This window comes from Gopherus flavomarginatus, chromosome 7 (genome assembly GCF_025201925.1).
Source record: "Gopherus flavomarginatus isolate rGopFla2 chromosome 7, rGopFla2.mat.asm, whole genome shotgun sequence".
Taxonomy (NCBI): Eukaryota; Metazoa; Chordata; order Testudines; family Testudinidae; genus Gopherus; species Gopherus flavomarginatus.
This window is the reverse complement of record NC_066623.1, coordinates 29,960,552-29,984,712: the sequence shown is the minus strand read 5'-3', so window position 1 is coordinate 29,984,712 and position 24,161 is coordinate 29,960,552. Positions and strand designations below refer to the sequence as shown.

General features: G+C 39.5%; 1 protein-coding gene across 1 annotated transcript in view; it reads left to right on the top strand.

Moving 5' to 3' along the window:
* Positions 1 to 24,161, top strand: part of SLIT3 (slit guidance ligand 3) — a 789,390-nt gene that overhangs the window by 548,325 nt on the left and 216,904 nt on the right. Inside the window, exons 11-12 of the mRNA XM_050962519.1 lie at positions 652 to 723; positions 10,471 to 10,542. Coding sequence (XP_050818476.1) covers positions 652 to 723; positions 10,471 to 10,542 — 144 coding nt within the window. The remainder of the gene's footprint in view (positions 1 to 651; positions 724 to 10,470; positions 10,543 to 24,161) is intronic.

Sequence of the window (24,161 nt, the reverse complement as noted above, 5' to 3'; positions counted from 1 at the left end):
GTGCCCCCTCTCTACTGCATCAGACATAAACTACTTGTCTCCACTTTTAAAGCCTTTCATGGCCTATTGCCATCCTATCTATCATCTCAGTCTGGAAATATTGACTCTGGTTAGCTAATGATACCGGCCTCGGTTCCCCACATGTTAAATTTTCAAACAAGCATCTTTGTGTTTTTTCCATGCTGCCCCTCCTGCTTGGGAGGTGCTCTCCGTAAACATCTTCAAAGCCACCTCATTGTTAAATGCCTCCTTAAAACTCTCCTTTGCCATGATGCCTGCTAAAAGCTTGACAACACTTAGACAACACTTGACAACACTGTTGCGCTGATAACATGGCCTGTCATGCTGACCAATATTGTTGCATTGTTTTCTTGAATTCCCCCATCTGTCTGTGTCCATCTGTTATCCCTTATCTTAAACTGCAGTTGTAAGCTCTTTGGATCACGAACCATCTTCTTGTTCTGTGTTTGTACAATACCTGTCACAATGTGATCATGGTAAGTGGGGCTCCCACATGCTAGGGTAATACAAATAAATAACAATAATAATGAAATAAGTAATAAAGTGCTTATAACACTGAAAAAAATCTAACTTTTTTCAACAAATTCCTATTTACAAGTAACCTGTCATTCCCCCCCTGTATCTTTACAGAGACATCAGCAAGAATCAAATATCTGACATTGCTCCTGATGCATTCCATGGCTTGAAATCTCTCACCTCGTTGTAAGTAGGGATGAATGAACTGTTTGGGGAGAATCTGAATGTAAAAAAAAAAAGAGTAAGTGATGGCTGGTTATGCTTTGTTTCTGTGCACAGTCGTCAACTAATGTAAAGAACCTAATATTTCGTAACTGAGAAATTGATCCTGCAGACTTGAAGAGGGAACAGTTTACACAACTCTAATAAGTTCCTTTATAGATGAGTACCCTTTAAGGTTACTTATTTGTTTACTTCTCCAAAGCCATTGAATGAGTGTATTCTTTCTGTAACTGTGTTGTATGTGGTTATGTAGGCTTATTGCCTGCCTCATCTTGGTGTCCAAAAACACACCACAGCTCAAAGTCACTTTTCTGTGGTGCTTTTATAAAGATCTTGGGAAAAAAGCTTTTCTACACCCATGCCCTCTTCCATTTTCTCAGCAGCATTCAGATTCTGTTTTATTTTTTGCAAATTACATAATGAAGGACCTCAGCCAATCAAGAAAATGTTCATATTTTTGACCTGTAAGTACTATTTTATCAACAGGGTACCTGGACTAAAATATTACTACAGAAACAAAAGAGGGTAAAACAGAATCTCAATAACTAATATTTTCTTTTTTGAAAATTGAAACTGTTCATGGTCTCCAATTGTTTGAATGTTGCTGTATTTCAGCCAGTTCACACCATTAGTTCTATTTAAGTTCTGTTTTAAAACACTGAAGGTCGTAATAGGAAAGATGGGGCAATACAAGGTCATTTGCTGCATAAAGAAAATGAACCAAAGACGAAGTGTTGAGAAGAAGTCCTAGTAGGAAGAGGAGTCTAACACTTTGGAAAGGCATTACCTGAGTTAATATGAAATATGATTTTAAGACAATTTAGATTAATTTGGATTAGAGACCACTATGCACTTTACAAATGCTGCCATCACTGCATTGTCTGGATGCCGAATAGCATTAGTGAATAACCTGTGTAACTTTTTAATCAGTGCAAATATAGAAAGACTTATCAGCATTAAACTATATACTGTATTAAGCCCTTGAGGCAGAATACTAAAAGATGGGCTTTATCCTGTGTCCTAAACACACCTTGTAGAATGCCAGAGATATATACTGTTACCAGGATTTATTGAGTAACTTGTGGATTTGAGTATTCTGTTGCCAGTCAACCTGCTATGGATCTTGTCAAATCCCACAAAAGTGTTAGCAAATGATTCAGTGAAAAAAAGGGATGTTCAGTGAATAATGTAATTTGGCACAGTACTTGACTAGCACTGCTCAACAGGCTTGTGCTCTAGGCAAACAGATAGAAGCGACTTTCAGAGTCAAGGCACCTCAAGTGCTAATGCCGTGCCAAGCTCAAAGGCATTCAAGCTTAGGTAGAATTAACACAAGCCTACAAGTTGACCTCAGTGGCTGGGGTGGCACATTGGGGTATAGGAAGAAAGCCAGAACCAAAACCATGCTGGAATGCATCAATAACACTTTGACTTCCCCCAGAACCAGTAAGGGGACTGGGTATTCTTTGGCTTGTCATCCAAAACTCTGCTTAACCTGAATGAGCTTCAGTTGGTTTAAAACTGTTCCAGACCAGTTCAGGTTAAGTATAGGTGAGGCCTATCGCAAAGTAGTTCATCAAGGAGATAGGGATAGTTTTGGCCAGAAGCAGCAAAAGGAAAATACAAGGAGGGAAGTTGCCTATAGCAGGGTCTTTCCTCATCCAGTGCTGGACACTGCCTCTGCCTCAGTTTGCCTCCATCTATAGCCAAACTAATCACTACAGCTGTGCTCCAATTGCTATCCCCTTGCTGGAACTAGATTATATACACAAAGGTATTTAAATTCAAAACTAGAAATTTCTGGCCTCCTTCTGTAGACTCACTAGTCCATTATACGCCTCATGGGCTCTAAACTCTCTCTTAAGGTTTTGCTCCTGCCATTCTCTGCAGGTCACTGCAGTCAGGCCTTTCCATCTGGTTGGTAGGGAGTGCTGGTTCCTGGTACTCCGTACCCATGGATCTCTTCTTGCTCACTTGCAGGTACCTCCCTGCTGATGTATCTTCTCCTTATCCTTGTTTCTGTGCATCAGGTTCTAGCTCTCTGAGCTGGGAAGCTCCGCTAGGCCCACTCCAGAATCTAGGCTTCTTTAGAAAGATTTCCCTCAGGTCTTTCCTTGCATCTGGTCTTCCTCCATGATGGAGCTGGCTCCCTCTTAAAGGAAGCCTTACGCCTAAGCTGTTAATATTTGATGCATGGTCACTTGAGCCAGACACCAGCCCCGGCCCATCAACTGGGAGGCAGATAATGAGGCAGAAGTGGGGCTGAAGCCAACTCCCCTTAAAGGGCCAGTCCCCATCCTATGGCACTACCAAATGGAGCAGAACAAGAGGGAACAAGATAGAATTCACTCACTCTTTTTTAAGTGGTTCATTATTTTTGGAGCCCTAGTGGCCCAGTGATGTTATTCAGCTCCATTTTCTGAATGGTCGCTGCTTTGTCTACAGTGCATTATCTTAGCTGAGTAATTTTTCTTATCGTTATATTGAATGTGATTAGGTTGTTATCTGATAAGAATGTTTGCCAACATTGAGATTAAATCTGCATATGGTCTTGCAGCTTTCAGAGGTAAAACCATGATAAGGGAAGGAGACATACTAATGCAGAAATGAAAGTAGGCAACTTTGTGCCCATTAAAATATAAACACTGTTTGAATTCATTTCCTTTTCTTCCACAGCCTACATTGTCTGCTCCTTCTTAGCTGACTGCACTTGTGGTGCTCTCTGCTTCCAGGAGAGTGAAAGGCCTTATCTGCAAGGCTGCCAAGAATGTTTTTCTAACAACTGACCAGTGGATGCCCCTTATATAGTAGCTTACCCAATCCAAATTTTCGTGTAATTAGTTGAGTGGTGCGAGGCCTCAGTGGTGAGGCAGGGTACTCTGCCCACCATAGTTACAGTAGAATAGAAGAGAACATGTGTGCAGTAGTTTATAAACATAGTGATGCTAATTACAGCAACAGATGCACATGCTATACAAAATCCAATCTCCTAAACGTGACTAGTGGCGCATGCACTACAAAGTCACCAGACTTTTTCTTAAAAAAATAAAAAATCTTTTTCAGACAAGAAATCTCTTCGTGCTCAGAGTCAAACTGATTATTACATCTCAGCTCCTTAGAACAGCACTTCCTGTCTTGGCAGTGATTTCTTTAGCACAAACCAAGAGGGAGAAGAGCTTATCCAGTGTAAGGCCCCAAGCTCCTTCCGTTGCCAGCGTGTCCTGTAAAAAGGAAATTAGGTAGCTGGTTTCTGCTAACCCATGTGTTCAGCAGAAGATTGCTCTCCAGCCATGTCTGGAATCAGTCTTGGCGGTAAGGATATTTTTCTTCTTGAAAGAAAATCCAGGGAATACACAGAAAAAAGGGAGCTCTGGCTCCTCCCTCAACTCCCTTTTGAGTTAGTTATTAGAGCCCAGAATAAGGGAGAATAAAACTAGTTTGTTAGAGAGCATTGACTTTACCCTGAAGTGCCTCCATTCTTCCCCATGACACTTTGTTCTGCCACATAAAGTTGCTCTCAGTCTATGGTCTGTCGGTCACTGATTGTCCATGCTTCTGGGTAGTTTATGAAGTTATTTTTTGTTACAGTGGTGAATCCTCCTGTCAGTCTTCAAGCTATGAAGCTTTCTGCTACAATAGTTGAAGCAGAGTTCAGAGTTCCCTTGGAGTTTCCAGAAACTTATTTGGTCACCAGCTGCAATTTAAAAAAATGCTCACCAAAAACAAACACATCCCTGCAGGCTCTTTTCATGTGTTTGGGTGGATGTTTGGTGTAAATTCAACCGTGATCATATTTTGGAATTACTCTGGACACATAAGAGGATCAGACCAAAATGCACGTTGATTTAGAGTGACTAGAGAAGTGAAGGTCTGCAGCCATCAAGTGTGGAGACAGAGGAACTCTGGAGACCTGGTTTTAATTCCTATTTTGTGTGACCTTCAGCAAGTCACTTAGTCTCTCTGTGTCTTAGGCCATGTCTACATTAGCACTTATGTCAGCAAAACTTTTGTTGCACATGGTGTGAAAAAACATCCACCTGAGCAACATAAATTTTGCCAGCATAAGTGTTCATGTGCACAGTGCTATGTCAGTGGGAGACACTTTCTGCCGACATAGCTACTGCCACTCATTGAGTTGGTTTTATTATGTCAATGGGAGAGCTCTCGCCCGTCGGCATAATGTGGCTACAATGTGATCTTACAGTGATCTTTACAGCTGTATCATTACACCTTTGCCACTGTAAACTTGTAAGTGTAGACATGGCCTTAGTTTCCCATCTGTTCAATGGGAATAAAAGCATGTCCCTATGTAACGGGGTGTTGGGAGGATAAATACATTAGACATTGTGAGGTGCCCAGATACTACAGTTCTGGGGTCCATATAAGTCTTTAAGATACATAGAAGTAAATGCAAAGTCCTTAACCTAAGGATACGTAAGGAACACAGATACAAAAAGAAGGAGTAACAATGCAGCTGCTATATTCATGTTAGAAGGCTGCTAGCTGAAATTCATGTTAGAAGGCTTGTTATTCTCTTGCCTCCATAATACTATCCTAGTATTACTTTTTGTGTGAGAGATAATGTTGTTGTTGGGAAGACGTGGAAGCAGAAAAGATTGATTGGAAGGGGCTCCACTGTCTCGATGTTAAGCAAACTTTTGAAAACGGCTACGTTAGTAATATATTAGATTTATAACCTGTATAACTAGAGTATTATTTTGCCTTTATTAGGTAACTGTTAATAAAATACAAGTTTCATACACCAGGCTGGAAATTGTGAATAAGTTCAGAATGCTTTCCTGTTTCTACTCTGTTTCAGCTGTCACATGGATTTTCTGAAGTAAATTATTTTTTGGTTCATCCAGTGAAACATCTGGCTTGACTATCAGAGAGGGTATTGGATGAGGGATTAGTGTCTGCTTATTGTACATAGTACCAAAGATACAAGAGGATTCTGGGAACCAGTAGACTTTCTGCACATTTAATTCGGCTGTGCCAGAGTTCTGAAGACCTTATCCAGACAGTCTGGAGACATTTTGTATGATGCAGCAAAGCAGCCGAAGCCCTTCAGTTGTGAAGGAGTAGATTTTAGAATTGTGTAAAATGAGAAATCTGAATTAGGCTCACAAGTGATTTATCAGTTTAGATCAGCTGGCATACAGACTATTCTTAGTGTTTAGCATGTCATTCATATTTTACATCATCACATGCCGTGTGATGATGTATCTGGTGTCATTCTGGGCTAAAACACTATTTAAATAAATGTTGCATCTATTTTAGAGTAACAAATTGCAGCCAGTATTTTTACCTTGATTTATTTGGCCTAATTGTTATGGAGAAATATGAAATGCCGTACAAAAAAAGGTGCAAGTTTTCCTAAGATATCAGAAATTTAATGCTCCTATTACCCACAATCCTTGCTGCTGTTTTGAGAGCTCTTATTCCTGTTGAATCTATGCCATTGTCCTCATAATTTTGGAAATATAATTCTTCATAACAAGAATCATTTTCACAGTCTGAAAGGTAGTTAAAAGGCTTTTGAGGGCTGAAAAACCTATTGCACGGAGTCATGATTTGGCACTTCACTAAGAACGTTATAACCAAGCCAAACTAAAGGAACTATTAGCTGGAAAACATATGGTACAGCATAAAGGATTCAGCACTGGGGTTTTATACCCAACAAGTTTTGGGTCAACTTTCAGGAGAAAAGCTTTATGTTCTGAAACTCTGACTCAGCTGAACAAGTTGCAGCTAGGATTATGGGAATGCATGCAGAAGTGCCAGAGAATAGAGAGAAATCTGCACCCATTGTTTTAGGTACTTGAGAAGCAGACAACTAAACCTCGGTGCTTGTGGAAGGCCTATACTATATTATGCTGCTCATGTGATCCCAAATTCCTTAATCTTCTGATTGTTAAAGGGTTCCAGAACTTCTAGAGATTGTAGAAAATGCATTAGTGTCCTTCTGGTCCAAGTTCCTGCCAGTGCAGGATAGTTTCATGTTTAATATTTTCATGGGTTCTGTACAGTATATTCTAATGCTGGGTGTGAAGTAGTGCTTCAACCACTTACATCAGGTGATAAGTCCAGAAGCTGAGACACCAAACTGTGGAGAGAATTTTCCTAATTTCTGTCTAATTATTTTATCTAATCTATCAATATTTGCTCAGACTGTCAGCAACTGTGATATTTTGGCACCAGTTTGAGTCAAATTAACCCACAAAATATCATGTTCTGCTAAACTTTTCTTCAAGTTTAATGGCATCTCTTGGCAGACACATAAGAACATAAGAACGGCCATACTGGCCAGACCAAAGGTCCATCCACCACAGTATTCTGTCTACTGACAGTGACCAATGCCAAGTGTCCCTGAGGGAGTGAACCTAACAGATAATGATCAAGTGATCTCCCTCCTGCCATCCATCTCCACCCTCTGACAGACAGAGGCTAGGGACACCATTCCTCACCCATCCTGGCTAATAGCCATGAATGGACTTAACCTCCATGAATTTATCTAGTTCTCTTTTAAACCCTGTTTTAGTCCTAACGTTCACAACCTCCTCGGGCAAGGAGTTCCACAGATTGACTGTGCACTGTGTGAAGAAGAACTTCTTTTATTAATTTTAAACCTGCTGCCCAATAATTTCATTTGGTGGCCTCTAGTTCTTATATTATGGGAACAAATAAATAACACTTAATATAAGAGCATAAAAGTGTTAACAAACAGTATGAAACAGACAAGCATGGTCATTTGAAGGTGTGTCTGACCTCTTTATTTAGGGTTTTCATTTGCTTGTTGTCTTTCTTCCTATGAAGAGCTAACAAGATAAGCTGCTTTATTTGGAATAGTGAAGGAACAACAAGCTTCACTTTCTGGAATGCATCGTTTGTTAAATATAATAAAGGGGAAAGAATATGTAAAAAATTACTCCTTTTTTCTGTTCTCTGAACCCAAGCAATTAGTTAAATCAGTAAAATAAATTGGCCTGTTTCTAGGAGCACTTTTAATTTCCATGAACAGCTGAATATAACTGTGGGCCTTTTATTTTATTGTTTTTAGTGAAGAATCTCCTCATCAGTTTAACAGGCTGATTCTCCCAAGCTTCTGCTCTAATGTTTGCATTGCAACTGGCAGTTTGGGTTTTTCATGCACTGTTCTTACCAATGTTTGGAAGGTTGATGACAGTCAGGAAATTGCTGCTAGCTGAAATCCACCTAATCTGCCCGGTGCTTTGCAGAATTGCAGCATGTGGGTTGCAGCCATGCTGAAAGCATTTAGCTGTGAACTGGCAGGCTGATGACTCTACATGCTCTTAAGAATGCATCAATTGTACATATGCCGCAACAACTCGTTAACATTAGGAAGCCACCTGCAGTATTGTGAAAAGTTAGCTTGACTAGAGTAGATAGCAAATGATTCTTCAGTATTAATTATTCTGGCATTAGAAGAAATAGCCTTGTCAGAAGTACCAGGGATGAGCAGAATACAACTTATGCACTGGGCACTCTTGCACATAGGATTGTGTGTTTGTTTTCATGGCTCTCATCTACATCCAGACTGGTATCTGTCTTGAACAAAGACCACCACTGTGAGTATTTATAGTTGGAAGAGAGGGAAGGGAGCAGCAGGGAAGAGGAGAGGACGCAGTTTTGCGGTCCCTTTTAACCCTCTTTCACTCATTTTTAAATTTCAAATCAAGAGCATGGAGCTCAGACTACTGCAGGTATACTACAGCCAGAAGTCTTCTTCCTTCTCCTGCCGCAAGGGGAGATAGTATCTGTAAATTTCTTCCTTTACTTGGCGCTAAATGACAAGTATAAATCTCTACAAAGCCACCCTTTCATTCTTCCAAATAGCCTGTGAAGGAAATGAAGCATTAATGAGACTCCAAGGGGAAAAAATAAGAGTAGAAGTGTCTTTGTTGATTCACTAATTGTGTGATAGAGCCATTTTCTTTATTTACTTTGTTTTATTCTGTATTTTACTTGGTATGACTATAATTTTAATGCAAAATATCTTGGGTCTGATTTTCAGGTGTTGCGGGATGCAATGTAACATTTATGTGCCAAATTTGCACAGACAACTAGAAAACTGCATGCTTTAAAAGCAGAAATGACTAATGTTCAAGCTAGGGAAGTAAATGCACATGCATTTTACAGCATTTATTTCTGTAGGTAAACCTCCAAAAATAGGCTCCTTGTTGCTAAAGTCATCTCTGAGAGTATGTGGAATCATTGAAATGATCAGTTGGGTCTTCCTGCATACTTTCTGGTGTGTTTTTCTGACTTAAATGTGGGCATTCCAGAAACACTGCAGTGTGTGTACATCTGTACAGGAGAGGCAGGAAGGTGGAAGGTTGGGGATATGGTAATTGGGTGTGATATTGGCCAGTATGGAGATGCATCTCCCGTAAGTAACTACTAGCGGCAGTACTTTCAGGAGTGCCATTGTCACTATATCAAAGACAAAATATCTTTGGAGTGTGGACCTGACAACAGCCAGGCAAACGTGGGCATTTGAACATTTGCTTGTCTCAAACTTAATCAAAGCAGCTCCTGCGTAAATGTTTCCAGGCTCTCAATTAGAAACAATAAATGGAAATGTGGGATGTAGGAAAATAAGATGCAATGTCATGTGCTTCCCCTGTGTTTCTCTGCTGCTGCATGGGAAGGTTTGACTTCCACTGTGACATGGTGGGCAGACAATGACATTAGCTAATTTGGCTCAGTGTAACATTGAACATTAATATGAATTACAAATGGGTGCCTGAGCTCTCATACTGACTTTTGTTTAGTCAGTTATTTGTTCCAATGTTAATGTGCCACACACATGCAGCCCCATTAGACTTGGAAATGTTTATTTTCTTTTTCTAAAAATCTAAAGTTTTGTTTTAATATGATGGCAATTGAGCTGTGGTGGTGGTTTTCACTGCTTTCACAGCTGTATGTTTGGCTTGGGTTGAGGGAAACGCTTTGGAACTTTTCTGTATTACTATAGTATTAGTGCATATTGAACATCATCGAGGCACCTGGCATTTTCAGTGAACCAGCTTATACAAAGTAACTCCCATGTATGCTCCCAAATCTTTACTCAGTTTCATAAGTGAATCATTTTTGTTGTTGTGAAATATTCATATATCCTTATTTTCCCCTCTTGAGCTCCATTGCACTTACTGGGTCAGGCTGAGATTGCAACTGGTGGGGGCAGAATACCTCCTGAAATGCTGAATGGGTGACATTCTGTACCCAATTCGGCTATCATAAGACATTCAGATCTCATCCAGACAGGGTCCTTTAAAATGTACATGTCCTTGGTTTGTATTTCAAGATTGTTAGAAATTAACAGTGCAACATCACCATGCTGAATTCTATACTTTTTGCATTGTGAACAGTGGGTCTTAATGGTTAAAACATTTCGTACAGGGAGAATGGAAAAAAGACAGGCTGAAAAATAGTGAAATACAGTTTTTTGGAAAATGTCCAGTTTCTGCACCAAAGACGTTTTTCAGCACCAGACAAAGTCTGAATCATAACAAGTCATTTAATACCATGTGCCCTCCTGAAAAGAAAATGAGATCAGTAGTTAAATGAAATGGCTACAGATCATGATCATGGTGCATGAGATCAATAAAAATGATAATTCAGAGAGGGATGAGAGGCTAGTAAGCTGGACTGTTACTTACTATTATTTTGTTTCCCCGTGTCTTTCAGAGTGCTCTATGGAAATAAGATCACTGAGATTCCCAAAGGCCTTTTCGATGGACTTGTCTCTCTGCAGTTGCTGTGAGTATGATCTTTTCTTTTACTATTATTCAGCCTAACCAGATTTTTAGTTTTTTCAGTTTCTAGTTTTAACATCAGAAAATCCCTTATTGGCCCATCACCTTATGCACTGAAAACTCATTGAGACACTTCACTGACTAGGATAGCAATGGGGTTAAGAGGAGAAAAAGAGAAAAGGTGAGTGTGATTTTTTCAGCTCAGTAACTGTATCAGGCAGCTGATACAGTAGATTAAGTTTGCGGGAGGAAGAATACAATAATTCTAAGAGCGGAAGTATTTTGTTGGTGAATTATGAAGAAACTCAAGATCTGGAAGTCACCACCAAATGCCAGTAAGATGATGCTAGTTGATAATTTTTATACTACTTTTCATATTTTCTATTTATTTGTAACATATGTAGGTGAATGTGTAGATCCTCACTGACAATAATGTTGCAGATAGCCTGTGCTCATAAGCAAAATAGTAATACTTAAGGATATTGCAATTACCTGGAGTGTCTAGTTCCATATCTTTATTATTTTTATTACACTGGTTGTGGATCCATTTGAATGCAAGTGGTCTCAGTCCTGTGCCATTGGTATATTTACATAGTCACATAGTTTAAAGTGCAGATTTGGTTTACACTAAAACGATGTCATGATCTAAGGACTGGATAAAAATAGAGATGGAACAGAATTAAAATACCAGATCCAAACATTCTTCACTTTGTGGGAACAAAATTTAGCACCTTGAACCTATCTCAAGAGAGAAAAATCAGCCACCATTTCAGCCATCCAGTAGAGGAGGCAAAAGTTAAATTGGTTTGAACTGTATTCCTGGAGCTCAAGTTAGCATCCCTGAAGATGTGCTTAGACAAAGAAATAAATGAAGTTGTTCCATATAGGCTAGCATCACATAATACACATACAGTGAATGCAATGGAAAATAGGGAAATCAAGTATTTCTGGGTGGACTACAACAAAATTAATCAAAAGACTTATTTATAAGTCTTGGTCTGTCTCAATATACACTGAATTGAAAATCCAAATAATAGCTATTATTATTTATGGTACTGTATTACTCACTCCATTGCACTAGAGGCCATACAAGGACAGAGAGGGATTTGGATTATAAACTTTTTGGTACAGACAAAAAGCTAAAATGAGTTAAAATATTTGTAATTTTGCTATAAGTGATAATCCACAGGGGATTACTCTCCTCTCACTTCGTGTGTGTAATTTAGTCAATAGGTTTTTCGGTTGCAAACCTGGATCACCTTTCTCTGGAAAGAGACAAGATGAGAAAGAGCACATAAGGTGGATTTATTATAAGTCTTCAGGAGAGAATTCTGCAAACTGTTCCTCTCTTTCAGGCAATCAGTTACCTCCCGTTGCCCTTTGCACGCTCCTTTCCTGTCAGCCTGCCCCATTCACAGCAGGCTCCTCTGTATGTTAAATTACTTTTGGTCCCAGCATGTGCACTAGGTATGGAATAATTTTTTTATTTTGTTATGCATGAGGACAGTAGACCCTGAAGTATTCTGAAACTTGGGTGCAGTACCAATTGATACAAGAGGCACATTAGTTATTGTCGTTCTCTAACAGCAGCATACAGTCAGTGAAGGAACTTCAAGCAAAAAGAGCCTTTAATTCAAATAATCCTCAATCTAGTTATGGGTGTGTGTGTGTGTGTGTGTGTGTGTGTGTGTGTGTGTGTGTGTGTGTGTGTGTGTGTGTGTGTGTGTGTGTGTGTGTGGTTTTTTTTTTGTTATGTTGGAGGAAAGTATATGAAGAATTCAGCTTGATCAAAATCTGTTCACACGGTGCCTTTCACAGCTGTGAATTTAAAAGGACGCTATATCATTGGATTCAAAGCTGGACACGTTACAGATGGGTTCCTTCTCAGTAGCAAAAAAAAAAAGATCACTTAACATATGGCTATCTAAGTGTCCTGTAAAAATGTGTCTGTAGAACCTCTGAATGAAACATAAAGATAGGTTTACTTACTGCACTTATATTTATATAATAGTACTTCTGTGTATGTAACACCATATTTTATGTTACTTCTGTAAGCCAAATATTGTAACACTACTACTGAGATTAGCTAAAGTGACTTTTTTTGTTAAAGTGACAAAATCCATGTAATGGGAAATAGTTCAGAGATACTACTGTTAAACCATTTGAGCCGCATCAGGATGAGAAGATTTAAATGGATAAATCTTAACAGATTGTCCGAGTTAGGGCATTCACGGATAATGTTACTTTGGGGGCTTTTAAATGACTTTTTGAAGATATTTGGAATGCAAAGTAGCTGTTGGCAAAGATAAATTTGAATGATCATGCTTAAATGCAAACAAATGTCTACACATTTTTCCGACCATGGCTTTGAAGCAGCTATTACAGATTTGTTTGTTGTATTTTAATGGATCCCTAAAACATAAATGGATCCCTAAAACATAAATGGCATGGATTGGTTTTAGACCTGCTGTTGAACAGTTGGAAAACTGCCCTCTGATTAGATCTAATTTAGCATTCAGTGAGCTCTAGATTGGATTTCTTCTTATTAGTCTGGAGACACACTGATAAAAATGCTCTGATTAGAATACATTGGTAGCCAATGTAATTTTCTAAGCTTGAACTGGACCATTTTTGAAAATGTATCGGTACATTGTAAAGCAGTGTATGCTGTTAGGAAGGGAGGGTGAGCATGGGTTCTTCTCAGAGCTTTCAGGTTTTGGTTTAGGAGGAAAATCTCTTAAATCTCTGTTGTTTGCTCTCAATTACGCTATTCTTTTAAGCCCCACAAAAACTTTTCTATCCTTGTGTTTTGTATATAAAATAATAAAATAGGGCCACATACTACCTCCCTTAATTAGGAAGAATAGTATCTTAATTCTGCAAGTAGTTGTACTAAAGTCAATGGCCTACTTTTACAGCAAGGTGCTGCTCAGCTTCAGTATGGATGGTAGAATCTGACCCATAATATCTTTAACAATCCTGTCTGTCCCTTGAGTGCGGGAAAGATCATAATTTTAGTCTACTTTTAGACCACCTAGAATGGTGGTTAGACTTCTGTAATTCATTCAAATAATACAGGGGTGGGTGAGGCATATATACTATAGGCAGTAAGGCATAGTTAGATAGTATCCATCTTTTCTTTTTAAATTTAACTTTATTACCCTCCTGGCTTAATTTAAAATTTGGCAGATACATGTAATTTCTTAAGTCTGTGCCATGATTAATTTACTAATTGGCTGACCTAACGTATAGTTATAAATAACCCTACAATTGGATTTCAATTAGAATGCTGCTCTCCCGGATTTTACTGTTCCATAAATACACAAGTGAAACCAGCAATATCCATGGAATCCAGTTGCAATACAGATTCTAGCATCCTAATGAGCAAGTGAGCCCTCTCTTCTTGGACTGTATCAAACTCAAACTAGTCATGTTCTGAGCTTCTTGTAGCCTGAATGGTAAAGATTCTGGGTGGTTGTTCTTGACCTTCAACTTCTTTCATGGAAGTGATGATCGTGTTGGTTCTGCTCAGCTTGTCGAGCTGTATCAAGTGCCTCTCGGGGTTTTAATTGACTAAGATTTTCCTGTAGCGAGGTATACTATTTTCCAGGAAGGAGAACTGGAGTGTGAATTAATTAGTGACCTGTAACTTTCATTTCCAGTTCATGGCAACAATCTATAGAAAGAGAACGCAGCTGTAGAACAGCATTTGCTTTATTAGCATTGCATGTCTGACATGGATATGAATATTACAGAAATGGAAAGTGCCTCAGTTGGAGATGGATGTTTTCATGTAAATATTAGCCACAGTCAGTTTTACTACCTTTCCAGGAGGCTTTAAACTAATCTTGGTCTGTCTGGAGGCTGGAATAAAATTAAAGCAACTTAATCATCTGTCTTTCAATTTTCTTGGAACATGGACAAGACCTTTCAAGAATTCCTGAGTTTCCCAAATAACATGCCTATCACAATGCAGTAGGTAAAACTTAACACCCCACAGCTCGTTCTTTCTCTGCAGCAGTTTGACAGATAAGCTTGATGACTACGGTACTCTGCTTACCCCCTCCTGGCTAAATCTGCAATGCCATCCTGCAGAGAAACAGAGCTGTGACTCAAATGGTTCATGCCAACAAATTGTGGATAATGCATGCAGAGTCTAACTGTCCTTTTCATATCTGAACAATGCATTTTATGCAGCCATATTAAAACAAACATTTCCAGACCGTTTTTATTGCCGTCAAACACCACATGCTTTGAGGTATCTTTGTCCCTGGAACCAAAAGGATATCATAACATTTTCTGTTTAAAGAGATTAAGTATCTAAGTGAGGAATGTAATCTGGTTTATCAAGTGTCTAACATGTGTCAGTTTTCAATAAACCTTGTTCCTTAAGGAAATTTGCCTTGCACTGTCACTGGTCATACTAGTGCTGTGATGTGTTGATCTTAAATCTTGAGAGATTGAGCTCGCTAAGGTCAATTGGACAATTACGCACAAGAAAAGTTTCCCAGGGTGGTTTCTGTTCTTTTGTATCTAGCCCTGTACTTTCTCCTTCCATATGCCAGTGTGCTGGAGAACTTGTACCTGGAAAATGATGGGCTTGTTGTAGCTTCACCTCCATAACAATCCACAAGAAACTTATGGTTCTCTTCTCATTTTATATATGTATGTGATTTCAGTGAGCATCAGAGTTAAATGTGTGCATTGAAGGGGGAGTGAGCTATAAACATACTAATGCCTGTAGACTGAAGTATAAAGAGATAAAACACATTTTAAAGGTGTTCCAGAATTAGAGATGGGCTCAAGCCAAAACCCCAGATCCAAGCCGCTGATTGTAGTGATGTGTGGTGTTAACTACTAACTTATACAGAGTGAGAAATTGCACTGACATTTGAAAACTGGTGCAAATGAACATTCTCCCCAAGCCTTTTCCTTCTAAAAGCCAATCAAACTTTTGTTTAGTTAACACTTATTGCTTTTCATTTTCCTCTGCTTCTGTGTTGTGGGTTTTGGCTGGTAATGAGATTTCCAGTACTTCCACAAGAGATGCTATTATCACAACATCTCCAGCCCAGTTTTGCACCATCAAGCCGTTCAGACCACTTAGAGAAGCTTCAGAGAGGTTTGGGTGAAGTTATGTGCCAGTTTTAGCCTGTGAGTTGATTTATAATTCTAGGTGAGTGCCACATGGAATTCAGTTATCGCACAGCATTTCCACCAAATTCTTGATGTTTAGCCATTGGATTTGAGTTAGTTAGAATCTGAAGCTCAAAGAGAATGTAGAGAGGTGCTAACCCACCCAAGGTGATGTAAGGTAGAGAAATTCTCACAATCTCTCTGCAAACTTGAAAGCACCAAGCTCTGCACCACTGTGTCTAGCACCTCCAAAATAATCTTTGAAATAACATATCTTTATTAGTTTTAACCAGTGCTACAAAATTATATATATATAAACAAAACCTGAACAAACAATAATTTTCCATAACAAAATCCTTCATTGCTCACCATTCATTGCTTGCCCCCAACACTCCCTGGTGACCTCATCAGCACACCTATCATCAGCACACCTGTGTTTCCCTTCCAATAAAAGATAAATTCTTCCTATCCCATGAAATTCTTCTGTTTAGTCATTTAGTCTTATAAATAAGGTGCCTGGATGAAGCAATTTCTGCCAAGCTGACATCCCAGTCTTTTAAAGCTAGGACCCTAGAGCTTTTCCACTTTCTAAGCATCAATTTCTGTTCACAACCAGATGCCGTTGCAGTCCAGTCTTCAAAACATTCTGTAATCCCATGGTATTAATGAAAAATCATTTAAAATGAATTTGCACTCTCTTGCTCTTGAAAATACTTAACTGTCTTTCAAACCAGTGAGGGTTTTGTGTGGGTGTGTGTGTCCGTGTCCCTTCTTGCCTGGATCATTTTTTTGACTGTTTCAGAACACACAATAAATATTCAGGAAAAGAGTCCCACCTGCACCTTTCTGTGTTTGTCAACTCGTTACACTTCTGACTGAGCGAATGCATCCGAACTGTTGGACTTAAGCCACTTGTATTTCTGAGCGAATCTGGGTCAATATCATGATTTTGCATTTTTAAAAGAATAATGTATGGTTTCTACTTTATTTTGCTTTGAATTGAGCAAACCCAGAACAAAGCAAAATTAAATAGTTATGAATCCAAACCAAATAGAAATATATGTAGTCTGTGCTGCCTTTAGTCCAATCCCTCTGAAAAGTGAGGATGTTTTTGTTTTCTTTTGGAAAAGCTATGCAGACCATGCGCTTGTGTTCTCACTGCAGATTAAACAAGCTTGAAAGCACTACAGGGGATAGTGATGTTCCATGAAGATGCTCTGTATCTCAGGGTCAGGGGTGGCTCCAGGCATGAGCACAGCAAGTGCGTGTCTGGGGTGGCAAGCCGCAGGGGGTGGCGTGCTGATCACCGTGAGGGCAGGAGTTAAGCAGCCTTCGGCAGCATGCCTGCGGGAGGTCTGCCAGTCCCATGTCTTCGGCAGCAATTCGGCGGCAGGCACGCTGAAGGCGCGGGTCCAGGAGATCGCCCGCAGAAATGCCACTGAATCCAGGTGACCAGCGTGCTGCCAAAGGACGCCTGCATGCATGCTTGAGGCGGCAAAAAACATAGAGCCACCCCTGCTCAAGTTAAATGGTTACTTTAGAAACAGGCAGACTTAGTGAATACAATATAGTGTTTGACTGAGCAAATGTTGTATAGATCTAAACTTTTTCAGATTTTCTTGTGCTTTATTTGGATTGTTGTATATCATACATAAATAGCATCTGCTGGAAAGCCAGATAAATCAACAGATTTTCACTTACTAAATTCTGTGAGGAACCTATACCTTGGAGAAACTGTGGTCCTAGAAGAATCCAGTCCTTTGCTGGGAGTTGAGGGAGCTGCGTACCTTCTGAGTTTGGGCCTTACTGGGCACCTTACAAACAGTGGAACGTTTTGCTTTACAGTGTATCCTGTCATTTCTAAACAAAGGATTGTTTACCATGGCACCAATCACAGCATTTACTTATGGAACAAGTGACCATCTTCAATTCTTAGCAGAATCACATGGGACACTTTTGTCTTGTTATTTAATACAATCCTGGGGAGAACAGGAGGACTATCAGATTAGTGTCTAATCCAGAGTCGACAAGAAGGTTCTCTGTATAGATCTGATTAATAAGCTTTAAAATTATTTTCAGGCTGCTTGCAATGTTTTTTGTTTTTTTTCCTTTCAATCTTTCTGTGTCTGTTACTCTTGCGGTAATATTACAAACTTAGCTGATGTGTTATGTGGCTGTACATCAGCTATGATCTCATTAGCTTTCATAAGATGAACAGGGTCAGTATCTAAATGGGAGAACCTATCAAGAAACCCAGGGACTGTGACAAGAGGTGTTAGTAATTCAACTGCTCTCTTTCCTTACAGTCACAAATACCCCAGTATAGTGTTAGTCATTGTTCAACTTGAGCTGCCATCTTTTGGAGGAGAAGTAAAAGCATTTAAAATCTATCAAAGTAAAAAATGTTAGACTGTGCCATGATTAAATTCCAACATGAATAATTAAATTGTACCTTTTGGAATTTCCCTTTTTAATTCCACTGGAACAATTCTTTGTCTTCACCTCCTTTTCTAAACCACTGAGAAAAACTGATAGTGAATTAGCTCTTGGCATTGTCAGCTGAATCCTGGCAGAAATATTGGTGGTCAGTCATAATATGGAAAAAGATATACAACAGTGGTTTTCTAAATATATTGAGGCAGATGACAGATTGCAAGCTTTGTGCTCTTCATATCAAACTGCTATCAGACTTCATCTTCCATAGCACGCTAATCACAATTTTGTAATATCTTTTATTGGTAGTTATGCCAACTACTGGTAGTGACATGCACTTTTTTTCCTTTTAACTGGATCATAGTGATGCATATTAAGAGTTCATTTTTGGGGGCGGGGAGGGGGAATTCTTTTAAAATCTTAGCCTTTTCCACACCATTTTACTACAAAGAGGATTATACTGGTTTAAGTCTGGAAAGAGTGTAGGTCTTTCAGTGCTTAGTTTTTGTTGGAAATAATGACATTTAATTTCTCACTGCTTTCTCAACTAATCTGTAATAACAGTCTCTTTAGTGAAATCCACTGATATGTTAATACTTTGATGCCTGATAAACAAATGGCATTAGATGTATTCCATCTTTCTCAGAGGGAGACACCTTTTAGCTCAAGACATCAATATTTGGAATACCTTTCAAGAGGAGAATACTTTCAGAAAAAAAGATACAATTTGTATACAAACAGTTGGTGGCCATATTTCAAATTGATCACAGCAGCATTTGGGAAGCTCCACATAGATAGAAATTGTAAAGGTGTCAAAATACTGTATATAGACACTCTTGTGGGCTCAGCTATCCGTACTGAATCTTAGGTGCCACTCTATGCTAATCTCTGGCTTTGATGATGATGTAACCAGCTAGTTGAGGATCCAACACCTTTACAAACATTAATTAAGCCTCACATCACCCTTGAGATATGGGTGAGTAAAAATAGCTGTGGTTTGCTCTATGATAAAGTAAGTCAATGGAACCCGAGTCCTGATTCCCAGTGTCTTGGTGCAGCCTCCCTTCTTAGTTTTACACTGTAGTTAAAAACCCATGGCTGACCCTTGCCAGCCAGCTTCATTTGAAGGGCTGTTTAATTGCAATGTAGATGTTCTGGCTTGGACTGGAGCCCAGGCTGTAGGACCTTGCGAGGTGGGAGGATCCCAGGGATTAGGCTGCAGGTTGCATCAGAACATCAACACCACAGTTAAATAGCCCAACAGCCCAAGCTCTGTGAGCCCAAGTCAGCTGACACAGGTTTTCAGTATAGACATACCTTAATATCTCCCACACAGGGACTTTGAATGTAGGTGAAGCCTTTTGCTGTAGGTATTTAATAAGAGTTGTGTGCATTCGATTTGAATTCTACTGTTATCCATGCAAATAACTTCAGTCATCTACCTCCTTATAAATCTCTTATGTATTTTAAGCCTAATCTTTCCCATCCTGTTCTTATTTTCCCCAAAGAAGTCCCCAAAGGGCCCCATCAGTCAAGTGACAGAATATTGGCTGTTTTAATTCTAGCTGTATTGTCATTGTTATCATAATATGAAGCTAAATAAAAGGAAGAAGAAATAGCTTCACTGTGGCTCTGTGCAGCTTTTCTCCCCTTTGCTTTCCCTCATCTTATTAATGTACTTAGAATGATTTCTGATCCATCCACTAGCAACAGAGAGCAATCTGCAGTCTTCCGAGTGCAGTAAGGTTGCTAGGCTGCTGTTTCAAGCTTTGAGTTATATAGTTATTTGCTGATAGTTTGTTTACTTGTCTTCACTGAGGAGAAAATAAAAATGCTACTGGCATGAAAGCCCCATCAGCATCCCTCTTTACTCTTAAAAACCAATTATTTTCAATCATTTTGTTTTGGAAATTCAAAATATTATTTAAATGTTAATTACTTGACAGTGCTTTTGTGTATAATTCAGTTGGGAGACCATCTTAATTATGCAGATGGAACTTAGGAACATCTTACCATTACTGTGCCAGCTCAGTACACTTTCTTTCAAAGGACTTGGCTGAAACACATTATTAGTACAGCGTGCCTGGACAAATTTGCTCCTTCAGGTAACACGATCATAGTATTGTAATAGAGTTGTGTTCTGCTTAGGGCTTTTAACAGAGTGCATACCACAGGTCTTTAGCCTCTTTCCCTTACACTATGGAGACATGGTATCTTAGACTTATGAGTGATCTTTTCCACACTTTTTTAACATGTCCAGATGGATGAAAACAGAGAACTGAGTTAATAATCCATCATCCCTCTAAATACCATGTGGTTTTATTTCTTCTTGAATTTTTAGCTTCTCTTTGAATGTTGTACCACATGTGGAGCCAGTGTATAAATCACATCTGATTAGGCTGATAACACAATGAGAAAAATTAGTGGAAATTACTTTCACCATAATTTGTTGCAAAAGAAATATTAGTAAGGCCCCGTGAAGATAAGGCTGCAAAATACACTGCTAACTATCCCCTCTTTCAAAAACACTCTAAACAGAATGAAACTCTTGTCATTTTTTTTAGCACAGTTTTTAAAAGGTGCAATGTCTAAACAGAATCAGTTTTTCTGGTTGTTGAGTTATAGCTGGCTTTCTCATCTATAATATTTTAGAGGAATTGAGATCAATATCTATTTCATGGGTTTACCTAATGCACCTGTTTGAGTACAATAATTAATCATTTGATGTAATGATTTGGGTCAAGATCTTAACAGGATAAAACAGGACATTTACATGGATTAAAACAATATCCAAAGTTGTTATAATAGGAGTAAAGCGTAATTAAGAGCTTTGGAAGGGATATAAACCTTCATCTTTTAGGGGATAAGTCAACTTCTAACTAAAGGGGAGTTGGAAGAAACTTTCCTGAAGGGTAGTCTGTTCCATGCATGCCTACTTCATGGTTCATTTATGTTATTTAAAATAGCATAATATAATCACTGAAATATTTGTGATTTATCTTATTATTTTAAAATTAAGATCAGCTGCTAAATAGTACTGATTCAACCAACTTATCTTCTGTACTAGATCAAATTATCTCCTTTTTGTCATCAGTGTCCAACTGGGTTATTACTACAGTAATGCAGTAATAATAACAATAATACATAATAATTACAATAATTAAAACAATACAAAAATGAAAAAAATCTAAACTAAGTGCAGAAATCTGAAAAAAAATCCAGTATTTTCCTAAATGAAAATTTTCTTTAAAAAAATATATTTGGGTGGGAATTTTCATCAAAATTTACACTTTTTTAAATGCTTTGAATTTTAAAAAATGACATTTTCTGTCAGAAAGGGCTTTGACAAAAACTTTCCAACCTGCTCTACCTCTAAGTTTTTTTCTGTATCTGTCCTGTGTAGTTTCTGGTACTAGAGGTATATTTCATGGGTACTATATATCCTCTACAGAACAGCAACTGCTGGTCACAGAAGTATGTTGTGTATTAACTGAGCTCCCAGTTCTAATTGGTTATGTGAGTTCTCATTCTAGTTCACATAAACAAGTCCCTTTTTTCATTACTTTCTGTTACCCTTAAAGTAGGAAGTATGCCTATATATCTTGGGTGTATATATAGACTCAATTGCTCTAGGTTTCTATTTCTGTAGTACCTCTCACAGCAGTGGTACCTCTCACAGTGTTGTTTCTGGTTGTATTATTGCAAATAGTGGCAAATATTTACCAAGAAAGAGTCAAACTTTGTTAATTCTAGTTTTTAATACTGGGGATGTTCATGATTTGCTCAGAATGGGTGTTTGAGTTTTTCTTACTCCTCCTTTCCTAATTGTTTGCTATTATTTATGTAAATGCTGACTTTATAGTTAACACACAGTTACTTTTAAAATGCCTCAGGGACAGTTCTGAAAACCATTTTGATTAGAGATATTTCTGTATGTACGGTACTTATATGATCAGTAAGTCTCTTACTCTGCTCTTGCTCCTGTTGCCTGTTTCCTATGAGGCCATAGAAGTCTATTAAGGATATCTTCTTTCCCTTTTGTTATAAATATGATATATAAATATTGTTGTGTATAGTTTTTAGACCTCAGGTGAGGGATGTACAGCATGGAAGGGGCACCACTCTTTAAATTCCTATTGTCGTGCATCTTGTTTAGCCGCCCACAGGCATGAGCTAATAGTGCCACCACTGGCAAGAAATTTCAAAACACATTTTGTATTGCATTTTCCTAAAGTTCTACTTGTGTTACTTACTGGTAAAATTCAGCCACTCAATGAGTTTCTCAGTCTTAGGGTATGTCTACACTACGGGATTATTCCAATTTTACATAAACCGGTTTTATAAAACAGATTGTATAAAGTTGAGTGCACGCGGCCACACTAAGCACATTAATTTGGTGGTGTGCATCCATGTACCGAGGCTAGCGTCGATTTCTGGATCGTTGCCCTGTGGGTAGCTATCCCATAGCTATCCCATAGTTCCCGCAGTCTCCCCCGCCCATTGGAATTCTGGGTTGAGATCCCAGTGCATGATGGTGCAAAAACAGTGTCGCGGGTGATTCTGGGTAAATGTCGTCACTCATTCCTTCCTCCTCGTGAAAGCAATGGCAGACAATCATTTTGCGCCCTTTTTCCCTGGATTGCCCTGGCAGATGCCATAGCATGGCAACCATGGAGCCTGTTTTGCCTTTTGTCACTGTATGTGTACTGGATGCCGCTGACAGAGGCGGTACTGCGGCGCTACACAGCAGCATTCATTTGCCTTTGCAAGATAGCAGAGACGGTTATCAGTTGTTCTGTACCGTCTGCTATGCCATTGTAAATTGGCAATGAGATGACAGTTATCAGTCATTCTGTAGCATCTGCTGCTATCATGGGTGCTCCTGGATGGCCTTCGCTGAGGTCGGCCGGGGGCACAAAGACAAAAACGGGACTGACTCCCCAGTCATTCCCTCCTTTATGTTGTATCTAAAAATAGAGTCAATTGCTGCCAAGAATATGGGGCACGTGTACTAGACAACCAGTGTACCAGAGAGCACAGCCGCTCCATGTCAGATCCCGCAGAAATGATGAGCTACATGCCATTCACGGGGGGTGCCCCTGCAACAACCCCACCCGTTGCTTCCCTCTTCCCCCAACCCTCCTGGGCTACCATTGCAGTGTCCCCCCATTTGTGTGATGAAGTAATAAAGAATGCAGGAATAAGAAACACTGACTTTTTAGTGAGATAAAATGAGGGGGCAGCAGCCTCCAGCTGCTATGATAGTCCAGGCAGGACATTAAACGGTGGGGCGGGGAGAGGAGCCCAGCATCCCGCTGCTATGATAGTCCAGGCAGTACAGAATCTTTTCTTTACACGTGAAAGGGGGAGGCTGATGGAGCTCAGCCCCCAGTTGCTATGATGAAGACGGTTACCAGCCATTCTGTCCCATCTGCTGGGAATGACCGGGAGTCACTCCTATTTTTACCCAGGCGCCCCCAGCCGACCTCACTTGAGGCCAGCCAGGAGCACTCACGGGATGATGACGAGGACGGCTACCAGTCCTTCTGCACTGTACCATCTGCCACCGGGGAAGGAAGGGGAGAGGATGCTGCTGTTCAGTGCTGCAGCACCGTGTCTACCAGCAGCATGCAGTAGACATACAGTGACATTGAAAAAAGTCAAGAAATGATTTTTTTCCCCTTTTTTTCACGGGGGGGGCGGGGGGGTAAATTGATGAGATATACCCTGAACCACCCCGGACAATGTGTTTGACCCTACAGGCATTGGGAGCTCAGCCAAGAATGCAAATACTTTTCGGAGACTGCGGGGACTGTGGGATAGCTGGAGTCCTCGGTACCCCCTCCCTCCCTCCCTCCATGAGCGTCCATTTGATTCTTTGGCTTTCCGTTACACTTGTCACACAGCACTGTGCTGTGGACTCTGTGTCATAGCCTGGAGATTTTTTTCAAATGCTTTGTCATTTCGTCTTCTGTAATGGAGTTCTGATAGAACAGATTTGTCTCCCCATACAGTGATCAGATCCAGTATCTCCCGTACGGTCCATGCTGGAGC